Below are 27457 nucleotides of genomic sequence, written 5' to 3' on the forward strand. Positions count from 1 at the left end.
GACCAAAGAAAACATCAGCGGGAGAAACTTCCCTGTGTCAGTTTTGCTGCCTGGATAACTTTACTAAGACGGAAACAGAGCAGTTCCGCTGTCAAACAATCTTATATTGCTAGTTAAGATTGTACAAGGAGTCGAGTATCAAAAAAACGACGGAGTAAGATGCTGGAGAGAGTGATTATATGGTGATGGAAGCGCACCTGTTGAGGCTCGTGGAGCGGGTCCGCTCTCTGTCCGACAATGACAGCAGTGGAGACCAGCTCATCTCCACAGAGTTTAACGTAAGTCATACACTTTTACACGACCTTTTATATTTATATCACGTAATTATATATCAGTTCAAATAAGATGACACACAATACTATAGTATCACCATGCTTTTGGATACAATGCCAAACCTTAATGAAAAACCACACTTGTCAAAATGTCATTTTAACATCCTTCTCTTTGTGAAACGTTTTGCTTGTGAAGTGATTTGTGCTGTCTTTCTTGGTACTGTGGCAATACCATGTTTTTGGACTCTACCGTGGTAATGCCATGTGTTTTCATAATTATAGTGTTCTTTGAAGTACATTGGACTATCATGTAAATAGCCTGCCATGGTATATGATTATGGTAATAAATTCCATGGAGTTACCTTCATATACAGTGTACCATGGTACAATGACAGTACTTTTTGTGTATATGAAAATATATGGTCAAAATATTAAAGGACATTTCCTGCTGTATGAATGTGCATATCTTTATCTTTTTCTTACTAGAGAAAAGTTTTACCATATTGTTAATAACTTTTAGCAAACTGCTAATTTGCATGTCTTTGCAAATGAGTTGATTACTGCAGGCTAGATTACACAACATCACACGACATTTGCATGAGCTACAGTAAACAGAGGTGAAAGATCTCACTGCTGATTCCATTCAAGCCTCTGCTTTTCTGACACTTAAACCAGCAAACGGTCTCATTCTGAGAATGTTTGAAATTTATCTCAAAATTATGAACAAGTGTTCTTCCGGTGATGTTAGACTGCACAAGTTATGTGGTCTTTAATAATGTTCTCAAAACAATAGCACAAAAAGTTAATGGGATGTCTTTAGTTAGACGTTCTTGTTTCACAAAGTTCAGAGGTCCTTCAAAAGTAACATCCCCTTAATGGTTTCATTAACATTTGCATAAAGAAATAAATAGTTTTTAAAATATAAAAAAATTGGATGCTTTCAGAGAACATCAGAAACAGTTTTGGGTAAGTTGCTCTAGAAAAGTAGTTTATTACTAGCTACTAATTACATATTCAACAGTATAATTAAATGACTGTATAATTACTCTCTCTAAAAAGTATTGCATTACTTATTAATTACTTTCTGAATCTCATATCAACCTCAACCAGTTGAACAATACAAAGATCATGACACTGCTCTTTTAATTATTTTAAATAAATAAATATAAAATTGCATAAATTATACTGACTAAAGTATTTAAAGGGACAAGGTTACATTAAAAACATATTTAACACGAGATGTTGAATTTTGATCTTAAATCTGCTATTGTTTTATATAGAATTGTTCTATATACAATATTTAAAACAACAAAATAAATATTCCATTTCTTAATGTAGCCTAATGTAATTAAATAACAGTAATTAATTACTTAATAATACACGCAACACTGATCAGAAATAATGTATTCATAACTTAATGGAAACATTAATAAAACTTTTTTTATAAGAACACATTTTTGAACCAACTGGAGGCATGTGAGAGCCAGAGCATCATATAAACATTCAAACCAACGTTTTACAGAAGTATGTTGCTTTTTGACTCATTTGGCTACATTAGTAAAAATAAGAGGGCATTTGTAACCCCCACAATCTAGTTCCTCGTTTAGTTTCTCAGTTATTAACTACTGGCAGCATTCACAGACAGAAGTTGAAGCCTCTGTGAAAAAAAATACTTGAGACTGTAGTGCTTGTGGTGAAAGCACGGGCTGATGCTGGGTTGTGATGCTTTGTGGCTTCATTGGTGGAGACCTAACCGAGAGCATCGCGCTGAAAATAGCCCATGTGTTCTGATCTGTTCTGCTTTTAGAGAATGGAAGTAAAACAGAGAGCAGATTTAGTCATGAAAATGTACCTGTCTCTCTTTACGGCTATGTATAACCTGTTTGTTTGTCTGAGAATAATTGGAGGCTTTCCTGTTACACAAACAGTATAGCGTTATACAAGCAAACCTGTAAATGAGTCAAAAGTATACCTTGAATGCAATGCAAATCGCTTTGCATAAAAAAAAAGCATCTACTAAATGCATAATTGTAAATGTAGTAAAAATGTTATACTGGAGGTTTCAGTGTTTGATCTTGAATGTTTCATAAATCACATCCTCCCTCAAATAACAAATACCATTTTCATTGCTTTTATGAGTTATTTAAAGGAATGCAACAATGTATGGCAATGCAAACAAGCTTTAGGACACCACCTTGTGGTCAGATGCTGCAGTTCACCAGCATGCTATTAAAATGAGAGGGGTCTGTTTGTTTGTTTTTGATCTGTTTTTTCTTTCCTTTTTCAGCTGATACGACAGAAAAGTGCATCACTGAAAGAGGATTATGGCCTGACCACTGCGGTAGGAGAAATCAAAGAAAACGCGAAGAAAAACCGCTACAGGGATATTCTGCCCTGTGCGTAGGCTTATCAGTAAAGCTTTCTTTATTCTGTTATTAAGGTGTAACAGTTTCTCGAACTGAATTCAGTGCAGTTCACTCTATACAACTGTTTTAAGAGAGATGTGCTAACCAATCACATGACCATGACCTTTATTGTTCTGCCAACATTTTAGGTAATATTTATTGCAATTCAGACAGTCCTGCAGTGAGACACATATTTTATATGAAAAAAATTTATTTAATATAGTTAATAGGTTGATATTATTATGTAGTCAAAAAAGCAGTATGTATAATTTTACAATCAATGCATAAATAAATGTTGTCAGAGCCTAAAATATTTTTTTTTTGCTGACCCAGTTTGTTTATTTATTTACTTAATGAACAAAACCTGTAATATGACACCATGACAAAAATGGAAATTTATTATTAAGAAATATAAATAAGGCCTATATTGGTCCCTCTACAAACTATATTAGATTTTATTTTCTAGTAGCATTTTTTTATGTGTCAAAAGGGAATATATATATTGTTCACAAACATAACTTATTTGCTAAATAAGTCATTCTTGTGAACACAATATATGTATTATGTTTGAAGAAATAATAACTAGAAACTGTACAGCTCCATGACAGATACAAATTCATATCTTTGTGGAAAAACAATGGCATATGGTGCTACATGTATTATTTGCAACCCATTCTTACTGATGCTTCTAAGTCTGACACTTTTTGTGTTAGAATATTGCACACTTTGATATCAGGATTTTCAAATCTGACAGTAAGCTCAGATCTCATCAGCTTTGAAATATTTGTGACTCAGTTTCTCTCAGTATGAGACAGAATAGTGCACTGAAGTTATTTTGCACGATTCTCTGTCACATCATTTTCAATTTACTGTCACATCCGTCAAAACATGCCTCCTATAGTTACAGTACTATGTTTTTTTTAGTATTGCAATGGCAATAACATGTCATTATATTTTATAATTGAGTCTCTACAATGTGTTGCCTGATAAATGAGTTACTCGCACCGATGAGAGGAAAAATATGCTGCTTTTTATGTATTCCAGATGATCAGACCAGAGTCTGTCTAGCTCCAACCACATCTGAATATGACTCTGATTATATTAATGCCAGCTTCATCAAGGTACTGCAGCGTTTTAACTTCTTATCAAGGGCATTATGCACTTTTTTGTGTGTGTGTGTGTGACAGGCAAGATAATATGTGACCAAAAAAATCTTAGAACTTTAAGAATAAAAGTTGTAGTGGTGCATTTTTTCCCCAGATATTTTTAAAAGCATAGTAGATGCTTTGAATCTATTTTTTCTCACCAGGGAGCTGCTAAGAACAGGATGTATATCGCCACCCAGGGCCCTTTGAGCAGTACTGTGGTTGATTTCTGGCGTATGATTTGGCAACACAATGTTAAGGTGAGCTGCTTAGACTCATTTATTTCTTTCTATAACCATGCATAATCTCTTTGTTAAATGATCTCTTATTTTCCCTGTAGAAACTTGAATCAATTTAGTTTTTGTCTGTTCTTTTTTTGATAGGTTATAATCATGGCTTGTAGAGAGATTGAGTTGGGAAAGGTAATCTTTATATTTAATTTATTGTTCTTCGTCATATGCCTGTCATTTTCTTGGCATTTACTGTTGTAACAAATCAAATTCTCTGTTCTTTAGAAAAAATGTGAAGTCTACTGGGAATTGAACACAGATCACACATCTAATTTTGGTCCCTTTACTGTCTCAACTGTAAGTGTTTTCTGTGCTCCTCAACAATGATCATTGTTCGTAATTCAGCAGTTCAGTCTATGATACAGGATATTAATCTTACACAACAGTTCTTTTTGATGTTATCTTCACACCTCATGAAAGTTTTGTCAGCTTTTTCAGCGGTTTGATGCAAAGAGTAGTTTGTGCAGCTGCAAGGCCCCACAAGGGGAAGTTCTCTTGATTACTGTCTTTTTTTTTTTTACTTTAGTTTGAGGAGTCACGACCAAATGAGGAAGTCATTGTTCGGACGTTGGTGGTAAAATATTGTGATGTAAGTGGTGTCCCTATTGTGTCATCAGCATAATGTGTAATAGACCTGTCGAATGATGTTTGTTCTGGGGAAAAAATACACACACACACACACACACACAAATATATCTATACTTAAAGTGTGTGTGTGTGTGTATATATATATATATATATATATATATATATACACACACACACACAAATATATCTATACTTAAAGTGTGTGTGTATATATATATATATATATATATACACACACACACACAAATATATCTATACTTAAAGTGTGTGTGTATATATATATATATATATACACACACACACACACACACACTTTAAGTATATATATATTTGTGTGTGTGTGTGTGTGAAAAAGTGTTGGCCCCCTTCCTGATTCTTTATTTTTTTGCATGTTTGTCACACTTTAATGTTTCAGATCATCAAACATATTTAAATATTAATCAAAGATAACACAAGTAAACACAACATGCAGTTTTTAAATTAAGGGTTTTTTATGAAGGGAAAACAAAATCCAAACCCACATGGCCCTATGTGACAAAGTGTTTGCCCCCCCCTTAACTGTGGTTTATCACACCTGAGTTCAGTCTCTCTAGCCACACCCAGGCCTGATTACTGCCACACCTGTTCGCAATCAAGAAATCACCTAAATAGGACCTGTCTGACAAAGTGAAGTAGACCAAAAGATCCTCAAAAGCTACACATCATGTTGAGATCCAAAGAAATTCAGGAACAAATTAGAAAGAAAGTAATTGAGATCTATCAGTCTGGAAAAGGATATAAAGCCATTTTTAAAGCTTTAGGACTCCAGTGAACCACAGTGAGAGCCATTATCCACAAATGGAGAAAACATGTAACAATGGTGAACCTTCCCAGGAGTGGCCGGCCGACCAAAATTACCCCAAGAGCGCAGCGACGACTCATCCAAGAGGTCACAAAAGACCCCACAACAACATCTAAAGAACTGCAGGCCTCACTTGCCTCAGTTAAGGTCAGTTTTCATGACTCCACCATAAGAAAGAGACTGGGCAAAAATGGCCTGCATGGCAGAGTTCCAAGACGAAAACCGCTGCTGAGCAAAAAGAACATAAAGGCTCGTCTCAGTTTTGCCAGAAAACATCTTGATGATCCCCAAGACTTTTGAGAAAATACTCTGTGGACTGATGAGACAAAAGTTGAACTTTTTGGAAGGTGTGTGTCCCATTACATCTGGCGTAAAACTAACACAGCATTTCAGAAAAAGGACATCATACCAACAGTAAAATATGGTGGTGGTAGTGTGATGGTCTGGGGCTGTTTTGCTGCTTCAGGACCTGGAAGACTTGCTGTGATGAATGGAACCATGAATTCAGCTGTCTACCAAAAAATCCTGAGGGACAATGTCCGGCCATCTGTTCGTGACCCAAGCTGAAGCGAACTTGGGTTCTGCAGCAGGACAATGATCCAAAACACACCAGCAAATCCACCTCTGAATGGCTGAAGAAAAACAAAATGAAGACTTTGGAGTGGCCTAGTCAAAGTCCTGACCTGAATCCTATTGAGATGCTGTGGCATGACCTTAAAAAGGCGGTTCATGCTCGAAAACCCTCCAATGTGGCTGAATTACAACAATTCTGCCAAAATTCCTCCACAGCGCTGTAACAGACTCATTGCAAGTTATCGCAAACGCTTGATTGCAGTTGTTGCTGCTAAGGGTGGTCCAACCAGTTATTAGGTTTAGGGGGCAAGCACTTTTTCACACAGGGCCATGTGGGTTTGGATTTTGTTTTCCCTTCATAATAAAAAACTTAATTAAAAAACTGCATGTTGTGTTTACTTGTGTTATCTTTGATTAATATTTAAATTTGTTTGATGATCTGAAACCAAGTGTGACAAACATGCAAAAAAATAAATGAGGAAGGGGGCCAACACTTTTTCACACAACTGTATGTATGTGTGTATATATATATATACTCACACACACATAAATATAATAAATATTAATTTCTTATGCTCAGCAAGGGTGCATTTATTGGATTAAAATGCAGTAATATTGTGAAATCATTAATGGCAAAGCTGCATTTTCAGCATCATTACTTCAGTCTTCAGTGTCATATCATCCTTCAGAAATCATTCTAATATGCTGATTTGCTGCTCAAGAATAATTTCTTATTATTATCAAAGCTGGAAATAGTTGTGATGCTTAATATTGTGTAAACAGTGATACATTTAGACAGGATAGGATTCAATGTTGAATGTAGTTAAAAAGAACATAATTAATTTGACATTTTTTGTAACAAAGTATCCTTGCACAATACAGTGCTGCTCACTAATATTGGCACCCTTGGTAAATATGAGCAAAGGCGGCTGTGAAAATAAATCTGCTTCATTTATCTTTTTGATCTTTCATTCAAAATATCCACAAAATTCTAAACTTTCATTGAAGTAAAACAATTGAAAGTGGGGGGGAAACTCACATTATGAAATGAATGTTTTTCTCCAATGCATGTTGGCTACGGCTACCATTAGATTAGATTAGATTAGATTCAACTTTATTGTCATTTATGCAGAGTACAAGTACAGAGCTAATGAAATGCAGTTAGCATCTAACCAGAAGTGCAAGAATATAGTGTTTTATATACATATAAGTGCAGAGTAAGTGAAGATATGATTTACAGAATATACAGTGGAATTGCTATATACAGTATTGAGCAGAGTATATACAGAATATAAATAGGAATGCAATGTAGGGATTGTATGTACATTATGAACAGAGCAATGTAGATTATATAGATTACAGATTATATATACACATTATGAACAGCAGAAACGTGAGAACAGTGGTAATAAATAAATACAGCTGGATGAGTGTGCAAAGTATTGATAGAACAATGTATTCTATGCAAAATAGCAGTAGTGCAATATTTTATAGAATAGTTTACTGTGCTTGTACAGTAACAACTTTAAACAGTTTATAGTGTAATGACTTGAACGATGTGCAGTCTGTGCAAAATATGAGTAGTGCAAATGCATGTGTTTAAAGTACTGTGACCAGTGCAGTAATAAGCAGGTGCAGGTTAGATTGGTGGTGTGGCGTTCAGAAGTGTCACAGCTTCGGGGAAGAAGCTCTTCCTGAGCCTACTGGTGCGAGAGCGTAGGCACCTGTAACGCCTGCCGGATGGAAGGAGGGTGAAAAGTCCATGGTTAGGGTGAGAGGCATCCTTGATGATGTTTCTTGCCCTGCCCAGACAGCGCTTATAATAAATGTTCTCAATGGAAGTTAACTGGGTGCCGGTGATCCGTTGAGCAGTTTTCACCACCCGCTGGAGTGCTTTGCGGTCAGATGCGGAGCAATTGCTGTACCATACTGAGATGCAGTTCGTGAGTATGCTCTCAATGGTACAGCGGTAGAATTCCACAAGGATCCTGGGATTCAGGTGAACTTTCTTAAGGCTCCTTAAGAAGTAAAGGCGCTGCTGTGCCTTTTTGACCAGAGTAGAGGTGTTATGGGACCAGGTGAGGTCATCAGAGATGTGGATGCCAAGGAACTTGAAACTCGACACACGCTCCACTTCAGCTCCGTTGATGTAGATGGGTGTGTGTGCATGACTCCTAGTCCGCCTGAAGTCCACAATGATCTCCTTTGTCTTCTGGGTGTTTAGCTGTAGATTATTGGTGGCACACCATACAGCCAGGTGCTGCACCTCATCCCTGTAGGCTGATTCATCGTCATCCTTGATCAGACCTACCACCGTGGTGTCATCTGCAAATTTGATTATGGTGTTGGAGCCATAAACAGGAACACAGTCATGGGTGAAGAGGGAGTACAGGAGAGGGCTCAGTACGCAGCCCTGTGGCACGCCGGTGTTCAGGGTGATGATGGAGGAGGAGAGGTTATCTAACTTGACGGACTGAGGTCTGTTAGTCAGAAAATCTAGAATCCAATTACAGATGGGTGTGCTGATTCCAAGCTGGCTGAGCTTGGAGATCAGCTTGGAGGGGACTACTGTATTAAATGCAGAACTGAAGTCCATGAACAGCATTCTCACATGTGTGTTTTGACTGTCCAGGTGGGTGAGGGCAGAGTGAAGCGCTGTTGAGATGGCGTCCTCTGTTGACCTATTGTGGCGATAGGCAAATTGGAATGGGTCCAGTGTAGCAGGGAGACAGGATTTTAGGTGGGATGCAACCAGTTTCTCAAAACACTTGGCAATGATGGGGGTGAGTGCAACAGGACGGAAGTCGTTAGGGACCGAGGCAGTGGAATGTTTCGGTACTGGTACGATGGTGGAGGTTTTGAAGATAGTGGGGACAGTTGTTTGGGCCAGGGACAGATTGAAAATGTCCGTGAAGACCTCAGCTAGCTGCTCCGCACAGGCTTTAAGCACACGACCAGGTATTCCGTCAGGGCCAGCTGCCTTCCGTGCATTCACCTTACGCAAAGTGGAGTAAACGTCTGATGTGGAGAGAGTGAGAGGCAGTTCACTGGGTTGATGCTCAGCTTTGAGTGAGATCTCCTTATTATTTTGATCAAAACGAGCATAAAAGTGGTTGAGCTCGTTTGGGAGGGAGGCAGAGCTGGAGGGGGGCACAGAGTTAGGTGGTTTGTAATCCGTGATAGATTGTATGCCTTGCCACATACGCTGGGGGTCTGAAGAATTGAAGTGTTCTTCAATCTTCTGTTTGTGTGTGAGTTTGGCCTGGCAGATACCCTTCCTCAGGTTGGCTCTGGCTGAGCTGTAAGCCTCCTGGTCTCCAGACCTGAAGGCTGCATCTCTTGCTTTGAGCAGGAGGCGAACCTCTCTGTTCATCCAGGGCTTCTGATTGGGGAAGATTTTTATTTTTTTGTGTGTAGTCACTCTGCTCACACAGCTGTTGATGTGCTCCATGACAGAGTTGGTGTAAGTGTCAATGTTAATCTGAGAGTTTGTGGTGGCCTGGGCAGCAAACTCACTCCATTCTGTGAGCTGGAATTGATGTTGAAGAGTGGAGTCAGCACCTTCCAGCCAGATTTTAACAGTCCTTGTTGTAGGTTTCACACGTTTGATGACCGGGGTATACTTGGGGAGCAGGAACAAAGAGAGGTGATCAGACTGACCCAGGTGGGGGAGGGGTGTGACTTTGTAGGCATCACTCACATTAGTATAAACGTGGTCCAATGTTTTATGTCCTCTTGTAGTGCAGGAGACATTTTGATTAAATTTAGGGAGAACAGATCTAAGAGTGCAGTGATTGAAGTCCCCAGCAACAATAAAGGCTCCATCCGGGTGCAGGGTTTGTAATTTGCTAATAGCAGCACAGAGTTCTTTCATAGCCACGTTAGCATTAGCGTCCGGAGGTACATAAACTGCAGCAGCAACAATGCAAGTAAACTCACGTGGTAGATAGAATGGCCTGCACTTGATAATCAGGAACTCCAGCTCAGCAGAGCAGTAGGTATCAACAATGACAGAGTCTTTGCACCATGATTTATTTACATAAATGCATACTCCACCACCCTTGTTTTTACCAGAGGTTGCTGCTACTCTGTCAGCCCTGAAGAGAGAGCGTCCATCCATATGCACCACGCTGTTTGGGACATCGTTGCAGAGCCATGTTTCAGTGAAGAACATAACATTACAGTCCATAAGCCATTTCTGTGTGAGGGTCCAGATCTTTAGTTCGTCCATCTTGTTCATCAGAGACCGTACATTGGCAAGGAAGATGCTGGGCAGAGCTGGTCGATGTGGGTTTAGCCTTAGCTTAGCACGCAGCCCTCCACGCTTTCCCCGTCTTTGTTTACGGTCTCGACGCCGACGCCGAGCACTTCCGGTCGGTACGAGTGATCCGCTTGTCCGCGGTGATCTCAGTAGCTCCGGCGGGAGTTCGCTGAAGTCGAAAGGATGATCTAAAACTATGTTGGAACACTGTTTGTTGATGTCCAAAAGTGATTGTTTACTATAGCTGTAGTTCGCATAACTGGATCGCGCGAACATGAGTGAAATAACCAGGTAAATTAACACTATTTTCCAAAATCTGGTAAGACGCTGAGCCTCGCGATGTGTTCGCGCCGCCATCTTGTCTCTTTCATTATTGGCACCCCTAGAAATTAATATGAGAAAAATATCTCTGAAATATAAATTTTCATATTTACATTTTTTAGCATCCCAGGGTGATTATGAACATGAAATTGTCCAGTCATGACGTCTTGTTCCACAGGACTATAAATATGAGGAACACAAAGGCCAAGTTCCCTTAATCATCCATCACAAGGAGTAAAACCAAAGAATATAGTTCTGATGTGCAGAACAAGATTGTTCAGCTTCACAAAATAGAAAGTGGCTGTAAGAAAATAGCTAAAGCATTGGAAATCCCCATTTCCACCATCATGGCAATAATTAAGAGGTTCCAATCAACTAAAGATGTTAAAAATCTGCCTGGAAGAGGATGTGTCTATATCGTCCCCGTGCACACCGAGGAGGAGAGTTTGATTGACCAAAGACTCTCCCAAGGATCACAGCTGGAGCATTGAATAGATTAGTTGAGTCTTGGGGTCAGAAAGCTTAAAAATATATATCAAACAGCACCTACATCACCACATGTTGTTCGTGAGGGTTTCAAGGAAAATTCTCCTCACTCATCCAAAAACAAACTCCAGCAAATTCAGTTATCAGACACGACTGGAGCTATAAATGGCACTGGCTTCTATGGTCAGATGAAACATAAAAAAAGAGCCTTTAGGCAGCAAACCCACCAGATCAGTTTGGTGCAAACAGGGATAAAAAGTACCCCATGTCCACGGTTAAATATACTACTGGATCTTTAATGTTTTGGGCCTATTTTTCTGCCAGAGGTCCTGGATATCTTGTTCAGATACATGGCATCATGGATTCTATGAAATGCCAGCAGATAAAAAAAATCTAAACCTGACTGCCTCTGTTAGAAATCTTATAATGGGCCATGTTTGGATCTTCCATCAAGGAAATGATCCAAAACAAACATCAAAATCAACACAAAAACGTATCACTGAGCACAAAATGAAGCTACTGCCATATCCATCCCAGTCCTCTGACCTGAACCCTGTAGAAAATTAGTGTGGTGAACTGAAGAGAAACAGCACAGACATGGAGCTGTGAATCTGAAGGATCTGGAGATATTCTGGATGAAGGAATGGTGAAGTGAAGTGAAGTGACATTCAGCCAAGTATGGTGACCCATACTCGGAATTCGTGCTCTGCATTTAACCCATCCAACGTGCACACACACAGCAGTGAACACACACACACACACAGCAGTGAACACACACACCGTGAACATACACCCGGAGCAGTGGGCAGCCATTTTATGCTGCAGCGCCCGGGGAGCAGTTGGGGGTTCGGTGCCTTGCTCAAGGGCACCTCAGTCGTGGTATTGAGGGTGGAGAGAGCGCTGGACATTCACTCCCCCCACCTACAATTCCTGCTGGCCGGAGACTCGAACCCGCAACCTTTGGATTACAAGTCCGACTCTCTAACCATTAGGCCACGACTTCCCACGCATGAAGGAATGGTCTCTGATCTCTTATCAGGTGTTCTCCAAACTCTTCAGGCATTATAGGAGAAAACTCAGAGTTGTTATCTTGGGAAAATGACGTTGCAATAATTGGATGCCAATAACCATGGCTAACGTGAACTAGAGAAAAACATTTATTTGATAATGGGAATTTCCTCCTACTTTCCATTGATTTACTTCAATGAAAGGTTAGAATTTTGTAATTTTTTTTGAATGAAAGAACAAAAGGATAAACAATACAGGTTTATTTTCACAGCCACCTTTGCTCATATTTACCAAGGGTGCCAATATTAGTGAGCAGCACTGTAAAAGTATTAATTTCTGCAAAACTAAATAATTTGTGTGTGTGTGTGCATGTTTATGTGGTTTATGAGGACACAAATTTGTATAATGACATGGGTATGACAGAGGTATTACAATATGAAGGTGGTTTATGAGGACACTGCCTATGTCCCCGTAATTCAAAAGGCTTAAAAAACATACTAAATGGTGTTTTTTTGAAAATCTAAAAATGCACAAAGTCTCCTGTGAGGGCTAAGTTTAGGTGTAGGGTTGGTGTAGGGCAATAGCACACACGTTTGTTCAGAATAAAAACCATTACTCCTATGGAGAGTCCCCATAAACCACAAAAACCAACGTGTGGGTGTGTGTATGTGTATTTACATTTACATTTAGTATATATATATATATATATGTGTGTAATATATATATATATATATATTAGGGGTGGCACGGTTCGCGGAAAAAAACCGAACCGCACGGTTCTCCACACACGGTTCGGCACGCGCTAGGACCGCGGTTCAACTGAATTCTGACAACGCATGTGGTTTGTTATAAATAACACGTAAAACAAATAGGGTTCGGCTAATGTATGTTTCTGTTAATGGATGCGCATTCTGGCTTCCCAGTACATTATAACAACAGCGATGAGAAAAAAAATAAAAATAAGTGGACAAATCATTCACTCTTGTTCAATGCGAGTGCTGTATGCTGGAATATGAGCATTTATTCCGTCATCACCCGGGTGCTGATAGCGCGCGCACAGGTGAGACCTGAACAGCACACGTTGATATCGGTGTTTAGACTAAAGTCATGTAAGCTTTGCCAGCTCAAATATTTAAGAGCCAGAGGACGCGAGCTCGCGCGCGCAGTGAGAAGATTTGTGCATGCGCTCATCAGAAGCGCACAAACCTGCGCCTCAGAACGCGCGCAAATATGAAGCTCTCTCTGAAGTATTGTGTTTTAATGGATAAATTCACACAAAATTCTGTCAAAATGACCGTCTTGGTAAGTATCCTATAGCAGACATAGCCGGCTGGGCGTACAGTATCAGTGCTTTCTCTTAAAGTGACAGTTAATATTAAATAAACAGCAACAACAAAGAAATCACTCACTGCTCTTGATTGAATCGCTTTTGTAACTTTAATAAAGAGTAATCTTTCATTTATACAGTCAAATATGCAATGCTGTTTTACCTTTGATTACTTTAATCGTACTTCAATTTCTGTACCTAAAAAAACCCCTGAAAATCACTGATTATTTTATTTGTATCATTACTCTATTGTATTTTTATTTGTGCTGTTGCTTGTAGTTAAAGGTCTGCTTTTATTTGTGTACACTCACAATGAAAACAAAACAGATTTTATATATATAACATGTAATAATATTTAGCATTTTCACATCAAAATAAAAGAAACTGAGCAAAGTAGATGTCTTTTTTTTCCCTGTTGTACCGAAATTGTATCGAACCGTGACCCCCGAACCGAGGTACGTACCGAACCGTGACATCTGTGTACCGTGCCACCCCTAATATATATATATATATATATATATATATATATATATATATATATTAGCTCATTTCAAGCATTATAATTTAGTGAAGAAACCGAAATCCATCGAGAGGTCAACACTCGCCATTTTTTCACACAGGAAACTCGTAAAGTGTCTCATTTCCAGTATACTGCCTGGCCGGACCACGGAATTCCAGACATGCCTGATAGCATTCTGGGTATGATGGAGTTGGCTCGCCAAAAACAGGGCAACCAGACGGACCCTGTAGTGATCCACTGCAGGTCTGTATCACACACACAGCCGTCTCTGTGTTTTTCTGTGCCTCTGACAAATGACCCATCTGCACATGAAAATTCATCAGGTCGAGTCGGTCCGTGTTGTTAGGGTGCAGCAGGGGCCGGCCTGTGTTCCTCTGGTTCCATGAATTTTAATGGCACCATTTAAATGAAGCGAGACATGTTAAATATTCAGCACCTGATGTGGCGCTGGAAAAGCCAGTTAACTTCCAGACTTCAGCACAGATTCACTCATTACCCTTTCTTTATATACATGAGAGAGGCTCTGTCCGACAATATGGCCCATAATTCCCCCCGTGACCCTCTGAACTGAGAGTCAGGAGGGAAAGGATCATATCATGATATGGAAATGTGACAGCTTCTCTCTCTTTACAGTGCCGGCTGCGGTAGAACGGGAGTCATCTGTGCTGTTGACTATGTCAATGATCTACTGCTGACAGAGGTATTAACACCTTAAGCAACACAAAATTATATACATAGCGCTTGAGAGTGAAGCATGTCATTTTTAAAGTTAAATTAGGCAACAAAAGGTGTCATATATATATATATATATATATATATGACACCTTTTGTTGCCTTTTGTGTATGTGTATATATATATACACTAATGTAACACATACACAGTGAACACATGAAACATGTTTTCTTTTATTCTCAGCAAATACAGGAGGATTTTAATATCTTTGATCTGGTGTTAGAGCTCAGAAGACAGAGATCTTCGGCTGTGCAGACCAAGGTAACATAAGAACATGATTTTTTTGGATGGCACATACAATGGAAATTATCTACAGAATGGATTCTTGAACAATTATTGAGCTCTCTTCTATTTAAAGTATGTTTTATCACATGGGTATAGGCCCATTTAGCGCTGTTTGTCATATTTCACAACACCATGTGAATTCCTGATTTCAAGTGCTTTGTTTTTGTGAATATCCTCAGGAGCAGTATGCATTTGTCTTTCATACGGTTGCTCAGATGTTTCAGAAGGTCTTGGAGATGAAATACAAGAATACAGAGGTAAGGCATAAACATGTTCAAAAGTATTTGAGAAAAAAAACTTTTATTCAGCAAGGATGCATTAGATTGATCGAAATTGGCATTAAAGACATTAAATGCTTTCCACCAAAAATATTAAGCAACTGTTTACAATATTAATAATAGAAAATGTATCTTGATCAGTAAATCAACATATTAGAATGATTTCTGAAGGATCATGTGACACTGAAGACTGGATTAATGATGCTGAAAATTCAGCTTTGATCACAGAAATAAATTTTATATTAAAATATGTTCAAATAAGAAATTAATGTTTTAAATTGTAATAATATTTCACAATATTGTAGTTTTTACTGTATGTTTGATTAAATAAATGCAACTTTGCTGAGCATAAGAGACTTTAAAAAATCTTACAGACCTCAAACTTTTGAATAATGGTGTAATTATATTGAACTTAAAGGGTTATTTCACCCTCCACATATTACAATTTTGTCATCATTTGCTTACTCATGTCCAAACCTGTATCATTTTCTGAACACAATAAGAGATATTTGTTTGTTTTCCGTACAGAAGTGATGCTGTCAAGCTCCAACTAAAGCCATCAGATTTTAATGAGGAACACATTGAAATTTAAGTTGCTATTCATTGATAACCTACCTCTCTGCCATATTTGCATTCAAATACAGCACTTGAGTGATGTGAATCCCCTCATAATGAGCTATCGCTGATGTGAAATGTAGGCCATGACTCACTGAACTACTTTCTTATGGTGCCTATAGATGCTATTTTTTTGCCCTTGTAGGGCCTCGATAGCTTCTGCTTCTCTCACTTTTATTATACGCAATAGTCACTAGGATAGTTTGCTAAATATCTAATAACAGAATGATGACACTTTTAGGTTTAACAGCTATTACCTAATGTTCTTGTGTTGGATGACGTACTAATGTTCCTGTGCTTGTTGGTACATTGAATGAATGGTGTTAGACATTAGATGCTTTCCGTTTGTTGACATCTTAGTGGGAAACAAGATCTACATTTTGTTTTGTTTAAAATACATTCACTCTACCACTAAATCTCTTGTTCTTACATCACATCATGTTTTACTTCCTCAAGACTTTGAGCCGTGAGCTTTAAAAAAAAAAAGCAGTTTAGCAGGAAACACGCTTGCTTGTGTGCTTCCCCTATGCAAATGTTCAGGCACCCTTCAACAGTTGAACTCAAACGCTTTGTGTAGCCGCTCTTCCACACTGTGTACGTATTTCACAATTTGTTTGTGGGGTTTTTTCTGTTTTTATATTGGAAACTCAAGACTTCAGCCTCTCTGTACATCAATGCGGTTTCCCCGAAGACTTCACTGAAATCAGGATCATTAGGGAGCATCAGCGTACCCCCTAAAACACGGTAAGATCACAATGACCCTCATTTCCACATTTCTAACCCCGTTTGCGAATGTATGTGATTAAAACCAGTGGTGGTGACACAGCCAGAAGCCAGTTTGAGATTAGCAACTGCGCAAATCTACTAACTACGCTGCTGTGCGTCATGCAGTTGAACTCAGCCAAGATGCTCGCAAGCTGTTATTGTCGGTTCTGTCTCACACACCACAGGGAGCGATTTGAACTTTTCTCATCTAACACGTAACTAGAGTTAATGTGAGTTGATCTCATGAGTCATCAACGTATAGCTGGATATGTATTTCTCTGCACAGGCACTTGTTCATGGTGACATTTCTGCTTTGCATACAGATGACTATGATTTTTGTAATGATGATTGATCTAAAGATGTGAATATTTTACACGAACGCGGTTTCCGCTAATGCTCAAATTATACAGAGCAAACAAGCAATTTAATCATTTGTAAGTCACCGTGTTCTGCCGTTGCACTTCCCCTTGGGTCAGTAGCATTTTTCATAAGAAACATTGAATGCAAATGTGACAGACAGTCATTAGACGTTGTTGTAGATGTGGTCCCACAATACACCAATGTAGTCAAGCCGCCCAGAGCGAAATGTGGAAGATAAACTTTCTATTTTCTGTGAATGAGCTACTGTGTAGTCTTGCGTCACAGTATAATCTAATACAAATGACTTTGGCTTATAAACTAGCAATGTAATTGACATGCTAGTGAGCTCATGTTTCTGAGATACTCATTTTTGTACTATGCACCAATGCAGATAGTAATATGAATTATTTTATGTCTAGATTCTTGTGTTTTCTGTGGGTGCTTGTTTGTACACAACTCTCTGCTGTGTTGCTTGGATGGTTTCTTACTGGTCCAAGTAAAAAAAAATGTCTTGGGTGCATCCCCTAGTGAAAAAGATATATATTTAAAATACATTTCTATTGTTCGAACTATTGTTTAAATCTATCAACATATTTACTTACATATTGCTTGAAACTTGCTGATATAAAAGTTCATTAAACTTTATATGGAATACTACTTTTTAATATTAACCATAAAATGTGTTTTAATTTCACTATTGATGAGGATTGTATGATTTTTGAATAATATTGGTCTTTAAATGGAAGATATTTAAAGTGTACCTGATGTATACTTGAAATAGTTCCACTTTAGCACATTCAAATATATCTTTAGTTGGACTTCAGCACTACTTCCACACAATTAAAATGCAATAAGTACAAAATTAGTTGTTCTAATTTAGCAGATTTTAGATTATTATTTTTATTATGGTTTTTGCAGACATGAACAAACAATAACAGACAAACAGACCCTTCATATAACAACAATCTGTGCAGTGTGTAAAATGAAGCACAAAAATCTGACAAAAAAGTAGTAGTAGTATGGCGGTATACAAGACCAACATATCATACCAAAAATAATTACAATCCAATCTAAAATAAAATAAAACATCATTGGTCCTTGTAGCTCAACAGAAAAGTAAAAACTGGTTCCCACATTTTGTCAAATTTTTCAGAGTTCCCAGAGATGGTATATCTGATTCTTTCAAGATGTAAAGTAGAAGTAAGTCCAGTTAACCAGTCAGAAAAGAGAGGCCTAACATTTTTCTTCCACAAAAGCAAAATAACTTTCTTAGCTACAATCATACCATATTGGATGGGTAACCGTACTTTCAGGCTGAGAGACTCAAGCAAATCTGACCAACCAAGAATTGCTATCATTGGGTCGGGGAGTAAAACACAGTTATAGACCTTGGCAAAGAACTGGAATATTTCTATCCAAAAATTCTGAATTTGTACACAGAACCAGAAAAGATGTGCCAGGGTACCCTCAGCAACTTTACACTTATCACACATGGGGGAGACGGAAGGATAGAATCTGCTGAGCTTCGTTTTAGAATAGTGAAGTCTGTGTAAAACCTTGTATTGAATAAGTTGGTGTCTTGAATTTATAGAACATGAATAAACAGATAAAAGACATTTATCCCAGTCAGTCTCAGTAATCTGAATTCCTAAGTCTTCTTCCCAAGCAGCTTTCAAATAAAGGGAGGAGAAGTTTATTTCATCTTTAAAAGCATTAACAAATAAAGAGGTTAAACCCCTAACATCTGGAGAATTTGAAAATAAATCAAACATTTTGCTTTCTAAAGACAAAACTGCAAAATTTGAGATACTTAAACGAACATAGTTCCGGACCTGAAGATATCGAAAAAAATGAGAAGGAGGAAGACTGAATCTCTCACTGAGCTGTGAAAAAGAGGCAAAAGACTTATTAATGTATAAATCTTTAACAATGACAATTCCTTTGTCTTGCCATTCCTTAAAAACTGTATCTGTAAGAGAGGGTTTAAATGCATGATTGTAACAGATAGGAGTAAGTGAGGAAGTATTTAGTAACTTATATACCTTCCTGATTTGGTACCATATTTTAATAGAGTTATTAAGGATTAAATTATTTTTGGGAACCTCTTTAGTAGGCAGGGGGGCTGAAAAAAGCAAAGCAGAAAGAGAAGAATGGAAGGCACTTTGTTCTATTGCTAACCAGGAGGGAGTGTTTACTTGAACAATGCCTGGAAAAGAATCCCGCCAATACATTAAAACTCTGCAATTCGCTGCCCAGTAATACTGGCGAAAGTTAGGCAAACCCAGACCCCCCAAATGCTTAGGTTTATGCAAATGAGTCTTGGATATACGAGCATTTTTAAAACCCCATATGAAAGGCATAATAATGGAGTCAAGAGTTTTAAAGAATGATTTGGGTAGGAAAACGGGTACATTTTGAAAAAGATATAAGAATCTCGGAAGGCTCACCATTTTAACTGCATTGATGCGGCCGATCATTGATATAGGGAGTGATCGCCATCTTTCTATGTCCTGCTTCAAGTTGTCTAGCAGCGTGAGAAAATTTAATTTAACTAAATCCTTTGGATTCTTAGGAACAACCACACCAAGGTATTTTATCATATCCGGAGCCAATCTAAATGGCATACTCTGCATGAAGACTGAATCTATATTATTGCCAATGGGCATGAATTCACTTTTTTGCCAATTAACCGAATAACCTGAAAAGTTACTAAAAGAGTTTAATAAATCCAACAAGGGTGGAACAGAGTGCTCCGGATCTGAAAGGTATAAAAGAACGTCATCAGCATAAAGAGATATGATATGATCTACCTGACCTATGCTTAAGGGTGGAATCTGCGGATGTTGTCTAATAGCGATTGCCAAAGGTTCTATGGCAATGGCAAACAACAGGGGTGAAATTGGGCACCCCTGTCGTGTGCCCCTATGCAACTCAAATTGTGGCGATCTATCAAAATTAGTTAAAACCGATGCAGATGGATGATGATACAACATACTGACCCAAGACGAAAACCTATCTCCTAAATTAAATTCTTTAATGGTAGTTAAGATATATTTCCATTCCACTTGATCAAAAGCTTTTTCTGCATCTAACGCAATAATTGCCAATTTAGAGTAAGATTTTTGCTTGGAATAGATTATATTTAGAAAACGTCTAACATTGAAAAAGGAGAATCTGTTAGGGACAAAGCCGACCTGGTCGGGGTGAATAATAGTTGAAATACATTTGTTTAATCTAGTTGCCAAAATTTTGGTGAACACTTTTAAATCAGTATTAAGAAGAGCAATTGGACGATAAGAGGACACATTAGTTTCGTCCTTGCCTTTCTTAAGAAGTAAAGAAATATTGGCGAGGTAGAGAGAAGGAGGAAATTTTTGCTTACAAAAAGAATGATTTAACATCCGCAACATAAGGGGTGCAATTTTACCAGCATACTGTTTATAAAATTCGATACAAAAGCCGTCAGGGCCAGGAGCCTTCCCGTTAGGGAAGGCATTAAACGCATCCAGTATCTCTTGAAGAGTAATGTCAGCATTTAACATTTCCTGGTCAGCCTCACTTATTTTTGGAAGAGGAAGCGAATGAAGAAAGTCTACAATAGCTTCTGAAGATACAGATGTTTTGGATTTGTACAAATCTGAATAAAATTCCATAAAACGATTGTTAATGTCCTTTGGATTAGTCAAAATTTTACCATCTTTATCAGCAATGTTATGAATTGATCTACTAGCATACAAACCCCTTAACTGCTGAGCTAATAGTTTATCTGGTTTATCCCCAATCTCGAAATGTCTTTGTTTAATTTTTAACAACGTCTTGTTTACCTGATCCAAAGTAATCTTATTGTATTCATATTTAAGTGACATAATATCATTTAAGACACATGGGTCTGCGGTATCCCTATATAATTTTTCCAGTTGGGTAAGACGCTAATTTAGCAGATTTTAAGTAGACCAATTTAGTATACTAAAAGTACAACCCGATTTCCGCAAATGTTGGGACGTTTTTTAAATTAGAATAAAATGAAAACTAAAAGACTTTCAAAACACATGAGCCAATATTTTATTCACAATAGAACATAGAGAACATTACAAATGGTTAAACTGAGAAATGTTACACTTTTATCCACTAAATGAGCTCATTTCAAATTTGATGCCTGCTACAGGTCTCAAAAAAGTTGGCACAGGGGCAACAAAGGGCTGAAAAAGCAAGAAATGTTGAAAAGATTCAGCTAGGAGAACATCTTGCAACTAAGTTAATTGACATCAGGTCTGTAACATGATTAGCTATAAAAGGGATGTCTTACAGAGGCAGAGTCTCTGAGAAGTAAAGCTGGGCAGAGGCTCTCCAATCTGTAAAAGAGTGTGTAAAAAGATTGTGGAATACTTTAAAAACAACGTTCCTCAATGTCAAATTGCAAAGGCTTTGCAAATCTCATCATCTACAGTGCATAACATCATCAAAAGATTCAGAGAAACTGGAGAAATCTCTGTGTGTAAGGAACAAGGCTGAAGACCTTTGTCGGATGCCCGTGGTCTTCGGGCCCTCAGACGTCACTGCATCACTCATCGGCATGATTCTGTCATTGACATTACTAAATGGGCCCAGGAATACTTCCAGAAACTACTGTCGGTAAATACAATCCGCCGTGCCATCTGCAGATGCCAGCTAAAGCTCTATCATGCAAAATGGAAGCCAAATGTGAACATGGTCCAGAAGCGTGTCCTGTGAGCCAAGGCTCTTTTAAAATGGACTGTTTCAAAGTGGAAAAGTGTTCTATGGTCAGATTAGTCCAAATTTGACATTCTTGTTGGAAATCACGGAAGTCGTGTCCTCCGGGCAAAAGAGGAGGGAGACCTTCCAGCGTGTTATCAGCGTTCAGTTCAAAAACCAGCATCTCTGATGGTATGGGGGTGCATAAGTGCATACGGTATGGGCAGCTTGCATGTTTTAGAAGGCACTATGAATGCTGAAAGGTTTTAGAGCGACATATGCTCCCCTCCAGACGACGTGTATTTCAGCAGGACAATGCAAAACCACATACTGCAGCTATTACAACAGCATAACTTTGTAGTAGAAGAGTCCGGGTGCTGAATTGGCCTGCCTGCAGTCCAGATCTTTCACCTATAGAGAACATTTGGCACATCATTAAACGAAAAATACGTCAAAGACGACCATGAACTCTTCAGCAGCTGAAAACCTGTATCAGGCAAGAATGGGACCAAATTCCAACATCAAAACTCCAGAAACTCATATCCTTGATGCCCAGACATCTTCAAACTGTTTTGAAAAGAAGAGGAGGTGCTACACCATGGTAAACATGCCCCCGTCCCAACTATTTTGAGACCTGTAGCAGGCATCAAATTTGAAATGAGCTGATTTTGTGCATATAACTGTAAAATTTCTCAGTTTAAACATTTGTTGTATTATCTATGTTCTTTTGTGAATAAAATATTGGCTCATGTGATTTGAAATTCTTTTAGTTTTTATTTTATTTAAATTTAAAAAACGTCCCAACATTTCCAGAATTCGGGTTGTACAGTTGCAGGTTTTTTTTTATTAAGTACATAAATATGTAAATGTATTTGTAGTATTAGTAGTACTTAACAAAAAATAAATGTATTTCAAATACATTTTTGTATATTTATTTTTGACTCGGATACTTTAATGGGTTTTTGCCCATTTTATTGTTCTTTATTTTAATGTACTTTATGCTGCTATATATTATGTAACAAATAATCAAATTAATTAATAATATGTAGTGATTTAAAATAATTTTTAAAAATAGATTTTATGCTGGATAAAATAATTGGCTAAAATATAACATGAAATAGAAAATAATTTGATTCCTAACTTACATATGTATTTGTCTGTCTTTGGTTTCAGAAATCTGCCTCTCAAGTCCAGGCTTTCTCATCCTCTTCCTCAGATCAGGATGAACGACACTTACGCGGCCGTCAACAAGTCCAAACTACAGCCTCCTGCTTCTGCCCCTCATTCCATCACTGTCCATCACTATGACAATGCTGATTTAGAGAAAAGCAAGAACAATGCTGTCTATAGTATAGTCAAGCCTAAAAGCAGGCCCATGTCAGTCCTGCCCTCTCCGACCTCACCGGGTTACGACAGATCAACGACAGCCAATCAGAGAGGAGGACTGCCACCCAAAAAGACAGATCATGAGGGTTATGAGCTATTGCCAGGTAAAGGACATTTTTATTGACTCCAATTTTTTTTTATTCTTTTTATTTACACCAAATTAATAATTCAGTAGCCAGGAAATAACCACTTAGCAACCACCCTGATCCAGTGTTGGTGTAGTATTATTATTGATTTACTGTTGTAGTATTTATTAATATTTTGCATAATTTTATATTTTCTGTTTTTTATTTTAATTTTAGTTTAAGTTTTAGTCATTTTTGTAAATAAAATAGCTTTTTTATTTTTTTATTTAACATTTTCAAATAATTTTTAGTACTTCTGGTACTTATTTGATTTCAGCTAAGCACCAAGGCAACATGTCTAATTTTCCAAGTTTTGTTTTTTATTATTTAAGGTTTTTAATCTATTGTTTATATATTTAATTTTGTGTCATTTAAATTAGCAGAAATATATTTTTTAATAGTTTTAGCTTTAGTTAACATTAATAACAACACTGCCCTGTGGTCGGTTGCATAAAATGCTTATACTAGTCTTGCAAGTTAGTCCTCTCATTTTTTCCTCTGGTCATACTTTTTTTTTTAAAGTCAGTTACATAAAAAACATAAATTGGTCTAATTTGAACCTATAAAAAAGTCTGAATACCTCTTGGCTAGCTGAAGCCTTTTAGGCTAAAGTCTGCTGAACTGAAAATAAAAGCAGACAAAAAATGCAAACTTCAGCTGCGCAATAAAAGGAAGATCATTTTAGTCAGAGGGAACTTGTTTTATTAGAGTTAAGTTCTGGAAACTTCTGCTTGCTGCTTTCACTGTCCTCTCGTGACTCTGTTCTGTTCACGTTCTTCTCTTTCATGTGATCAGCAGGGTATTCGGAGCCCTCTCGTTTGGTGTTTATCTGTTAAAATCAGTTATTTGAAGTGTGTATTTCCATATCTCTGAGGGAATTTAAATTCTCTTTTTGTTTTATCCTCTTTTGAACTTTTAAAGTGTCGGCAGAGTCCTAACAGGTGAAGTGTGTCATTTTTCTAATGCCACTGGGGTGCCACCAAATAGAAATAGTCAGCAGCATACACTGCATACTGAATAGTAAGCTAGATTTCGAACAAAGCCAGTGTTTTCAAGCTAGTATCATAAATATTTCCTCCATCTGCTATTGGTCAACCAACAGATAGTCCCGCCTCCATATTCATGCCATTTATTGAGGTAAAGTGTTAGATGTTTTATACAGTGCCACAATGTACACATCAGTTACATACCAATAGGTTGCTTAATATATGCATTTTAATATTTAAATAAGAAATAAGATAAGAAAAAAATATTTAAAAATCCAAACAAAATCATTAAAAATATATATAATTTGCCATTTTCCATACTTAGATGTAACAATACTATACATACAATATAAAATAATTAATTAATAATTTTTTATAAAACATTTAATCATGTTTATTTGTTGTTTTTTTCTCTCAGGGGAGTTGAGGTCCATGAATAGAGATTCACAGGTAAATGTTCTCTTGGTAATAAGATGTTTGCAGTCATTTTTGCTCAGCAGATGGGTTCATTTGGTTTTCATGTTAGCATATTAGTTGTTAAATGAAAGTGCTGTGTACATATTAATCTTATCTGATGCACTTATATGCGGTTATTGGCCTGCCATATTCATTTCTTGTTTGTGTTTCACATTCACGTTCATCCTCTTCCTGTGATATGAGGCTTCTAGCTGAGATCACACTCACAAGTTAACAAGCTTTTGCACACACTTACAGACAGTACATTTAGTAAAAAATAGCCTTGACAGATTGAATATTTCCAGTGAATATGATGCTAATGTGTATTTGTCTGATGATCACAGTCTTTTTAACCTTGATAATGACAGAGTAAGATCTGCAAAGAATATCATTAAAACCAATTAAATGTGTTTAATGTGTTTTCCTCAGCCACGCAGCTCTCTTTCACGATCCCCAAGTGCAAGTAAGTGTGCCGTTATGCGTTTTATTTACTATGATCTGGAAAAAGATTTTTCTGTGTGAATTTACACATTATTTATCAATATTATTGATTTTTAATCAAATAAAAAGAACGTGTTTAAATGATTCATTCCACAAAAGATCAATTATTAAATGCTTATGCTAAATGGAGGGGGTTAACATAAAAAAAATCCTTATTTTTCTATAATTATGACACATGATTTATTAACTATCAACTGAGAGTTTACATGGACAATTTGTACTTTTAAAAATGTATTGGTCACACCACAGGCATTTTAAAATGTTCTAGTGAAGACAAAAGTAAATTATTAACAAATTATATTTTGTATTTATTCTGTTTTGTTATTGTAAGCTATTTATTATTATATTTATGCTTCTCTGCATTTTCATGCCTAAAATGCATTATTTTTAATGTGCCGGGTCATTTTAATATTTTAAATGCAAGACAAGCTCCATAAATAATATGAAAGTCTAATCTGCAGTTATATAATTGTGCTCAAAAACTTTCATGCATAAAACTGTTAACAGAAATCCTAAGGTTGAAATCATCTGCCTTATAGGTTTATGTAAATTTTAACCCATAGTGCTGATGATGAATGACCCTTATATCATGTCCATAACACACCTATGATTGCACTCAAATACAGTCAATAAATAAAAGCGTGGTGTTTGTCATGTAGGAGTCGCTTCAGTTCCCCTGAGGTTCCTTATCAACCAAATGAGTGTGAAACACTATCTAGCAGTAAACAGGAAGAAGTATAAGATCAGTGCTGGTTTCACTCTCAAACTCTGAGTTTGTTTTTGAAGTTGTTAAATGCTGTTAAACATGTTTTCGCAGCTGAGAGCCAATCTTCTACAGATGATGATTATGAATATGTGTCTAGTGTTGTCAAGGACACCAGCAGCCCATTTGCCCAGGCCGGCCTGGGTGAGTAACGCCATATGCACACTAAATCTTGATTCTGTACACAACAAGAGTACTGAGCTGATAAACATTTTGGTTTGGATGGGTTTTTGATGAGCCTTTGGACAAAACTGCATGCTAATACATTTTCAAGTTTGTCTAAAAGTTGAACGGCTGCCTAAATCAATCTTACAGTGCACATGTGAATTGCTAACTTGTCATTTAGTAAATAAAAATAAATAAACTGCTTCCTTAAAAGAGATAAATTGATCTGAGCTTTTCAGATCACACACTTAAAACCACAAAATAGCGGCATCAGTGTGGTTTCTAGGCCTCAACAGTGCCCATATCCGGCAAACATCACTTCTACTATTGCTCATATTTAGGGTCATATCTTCAGAATTCTAGGTCTTTTCGAACCTATATGGCTTTCTTTGTTCTGTGGAACAACAGTTATACGTCATTTATTAGTCCAAATATCTAAATCTTTGTTCCACAGAAGAAAGAAAGACTTGAAGCATGTGAGGATGAGTGAAGAGTGTGTATTTTTGAATAACGTATCAACATGGCAACACACAAAAAACACTCAGAACATCATTGCAATCACACAGAAATGCATTAGCATCCAGGTTCTGAAGAATGCAATATCATTCTTGTAACAATTTGTATAAAAAGGCAGACATGTATGCAATCCTGATCCATATTAATTCACTTTGACCCTGTGCTCTGTTATCTTGCGTTTCTCAATGCACCTGGTGATTTTAAACACTGTCTGTGCTTGTCTTCAGGTTTTAACTGTCGCATAAAGAAACCCAAAGGCCCTCGAGATCCACCGGCTGAATGGAGTCGTGCAGAAAGATGAAAAGAGGTTTTAGGTTTTAGAAAAAATGAACTCAATCTAGTGTAGCCTGTTTCCGTAGATGCACAGCTAATTTTACACTGGCTAATAAGCATTATTTATTTCTTTAACTGGTAGTTTTGAAGTTTAGAACTGAAGAAATGTATGACGGATTATGTACTGTACTGTAGTTTATTAGTGTATTTGTGTGGCAAAATAGAAATTGGAAGTAATATTGCAAAATTTCAGTGCACGCTGATGCAAGAATGCATGTGATTTTAAAGGGGTCGTTCAATGTTTTAATCATTTTAGTCCACTTACAGTATGTTGTTCACATTTTATATGCCAATTTCACCTAATAGATGTTTACAATGTAAATGTGAGTTGTGATCTGTTGTAATGTGTTCATCTGACACCAGTTAAGTTGCTGTTTAGTTTTAGTTATTTTGGACTGTGATGTTTTCATACGACATTAAAACATTTTATTTCAAACCAT

The 27457-nt window shown here is 37.3% G+C and overlaps 1 protein-coding gene across 1 annotated transcript; it reads left to right on the plus strand.

The window, feature by feature from the left end:
* LOC306847750 (tyrosine-protein phosphatase non-receptor type 18-like) lies at positions 1 to 27457 on the plus strand. The gene is made up of 17 exons (XM_079381890.1): positions 1 to 278; positions 2560 to 2668; positions 3722 to 3798; positions 3987 to 4082; positions 4206 to 4244; positions 4338 to 4409; positions 4639 to 4701; positions 14138 to 14280; positions 14671 to 14737; positions 14954 to 15031; positions 15235 to 15312; positions 16601 to 16692; positions 22960 to 23276; positions 24702 to 24733; positions 25169 to 25202; positions 26058 to 26147; positions 26912 to 27457. Exons 1-17 carry the CDS (start codon positions 180 to 182, stop codon positions 26983 to 26985), a joined length of 1560 nt encoding a protein of 519 aa, XP_079238016.1. The 5' UTR covers positions 1 to 179; the 3' UTR covers positions 26986 to 27457.

Source organism: Barbus barbus, assembly GCF_936440315.1.
Source record: "Barbus barbus genome assembly, chromosome: 28".
Classification (NCBI taxonomy): Eukaryota; Metazoa; Chordata; class Actinopteri; order Cypriniformes; family Cyprinidae; genus Barbus; species Barbus barbus.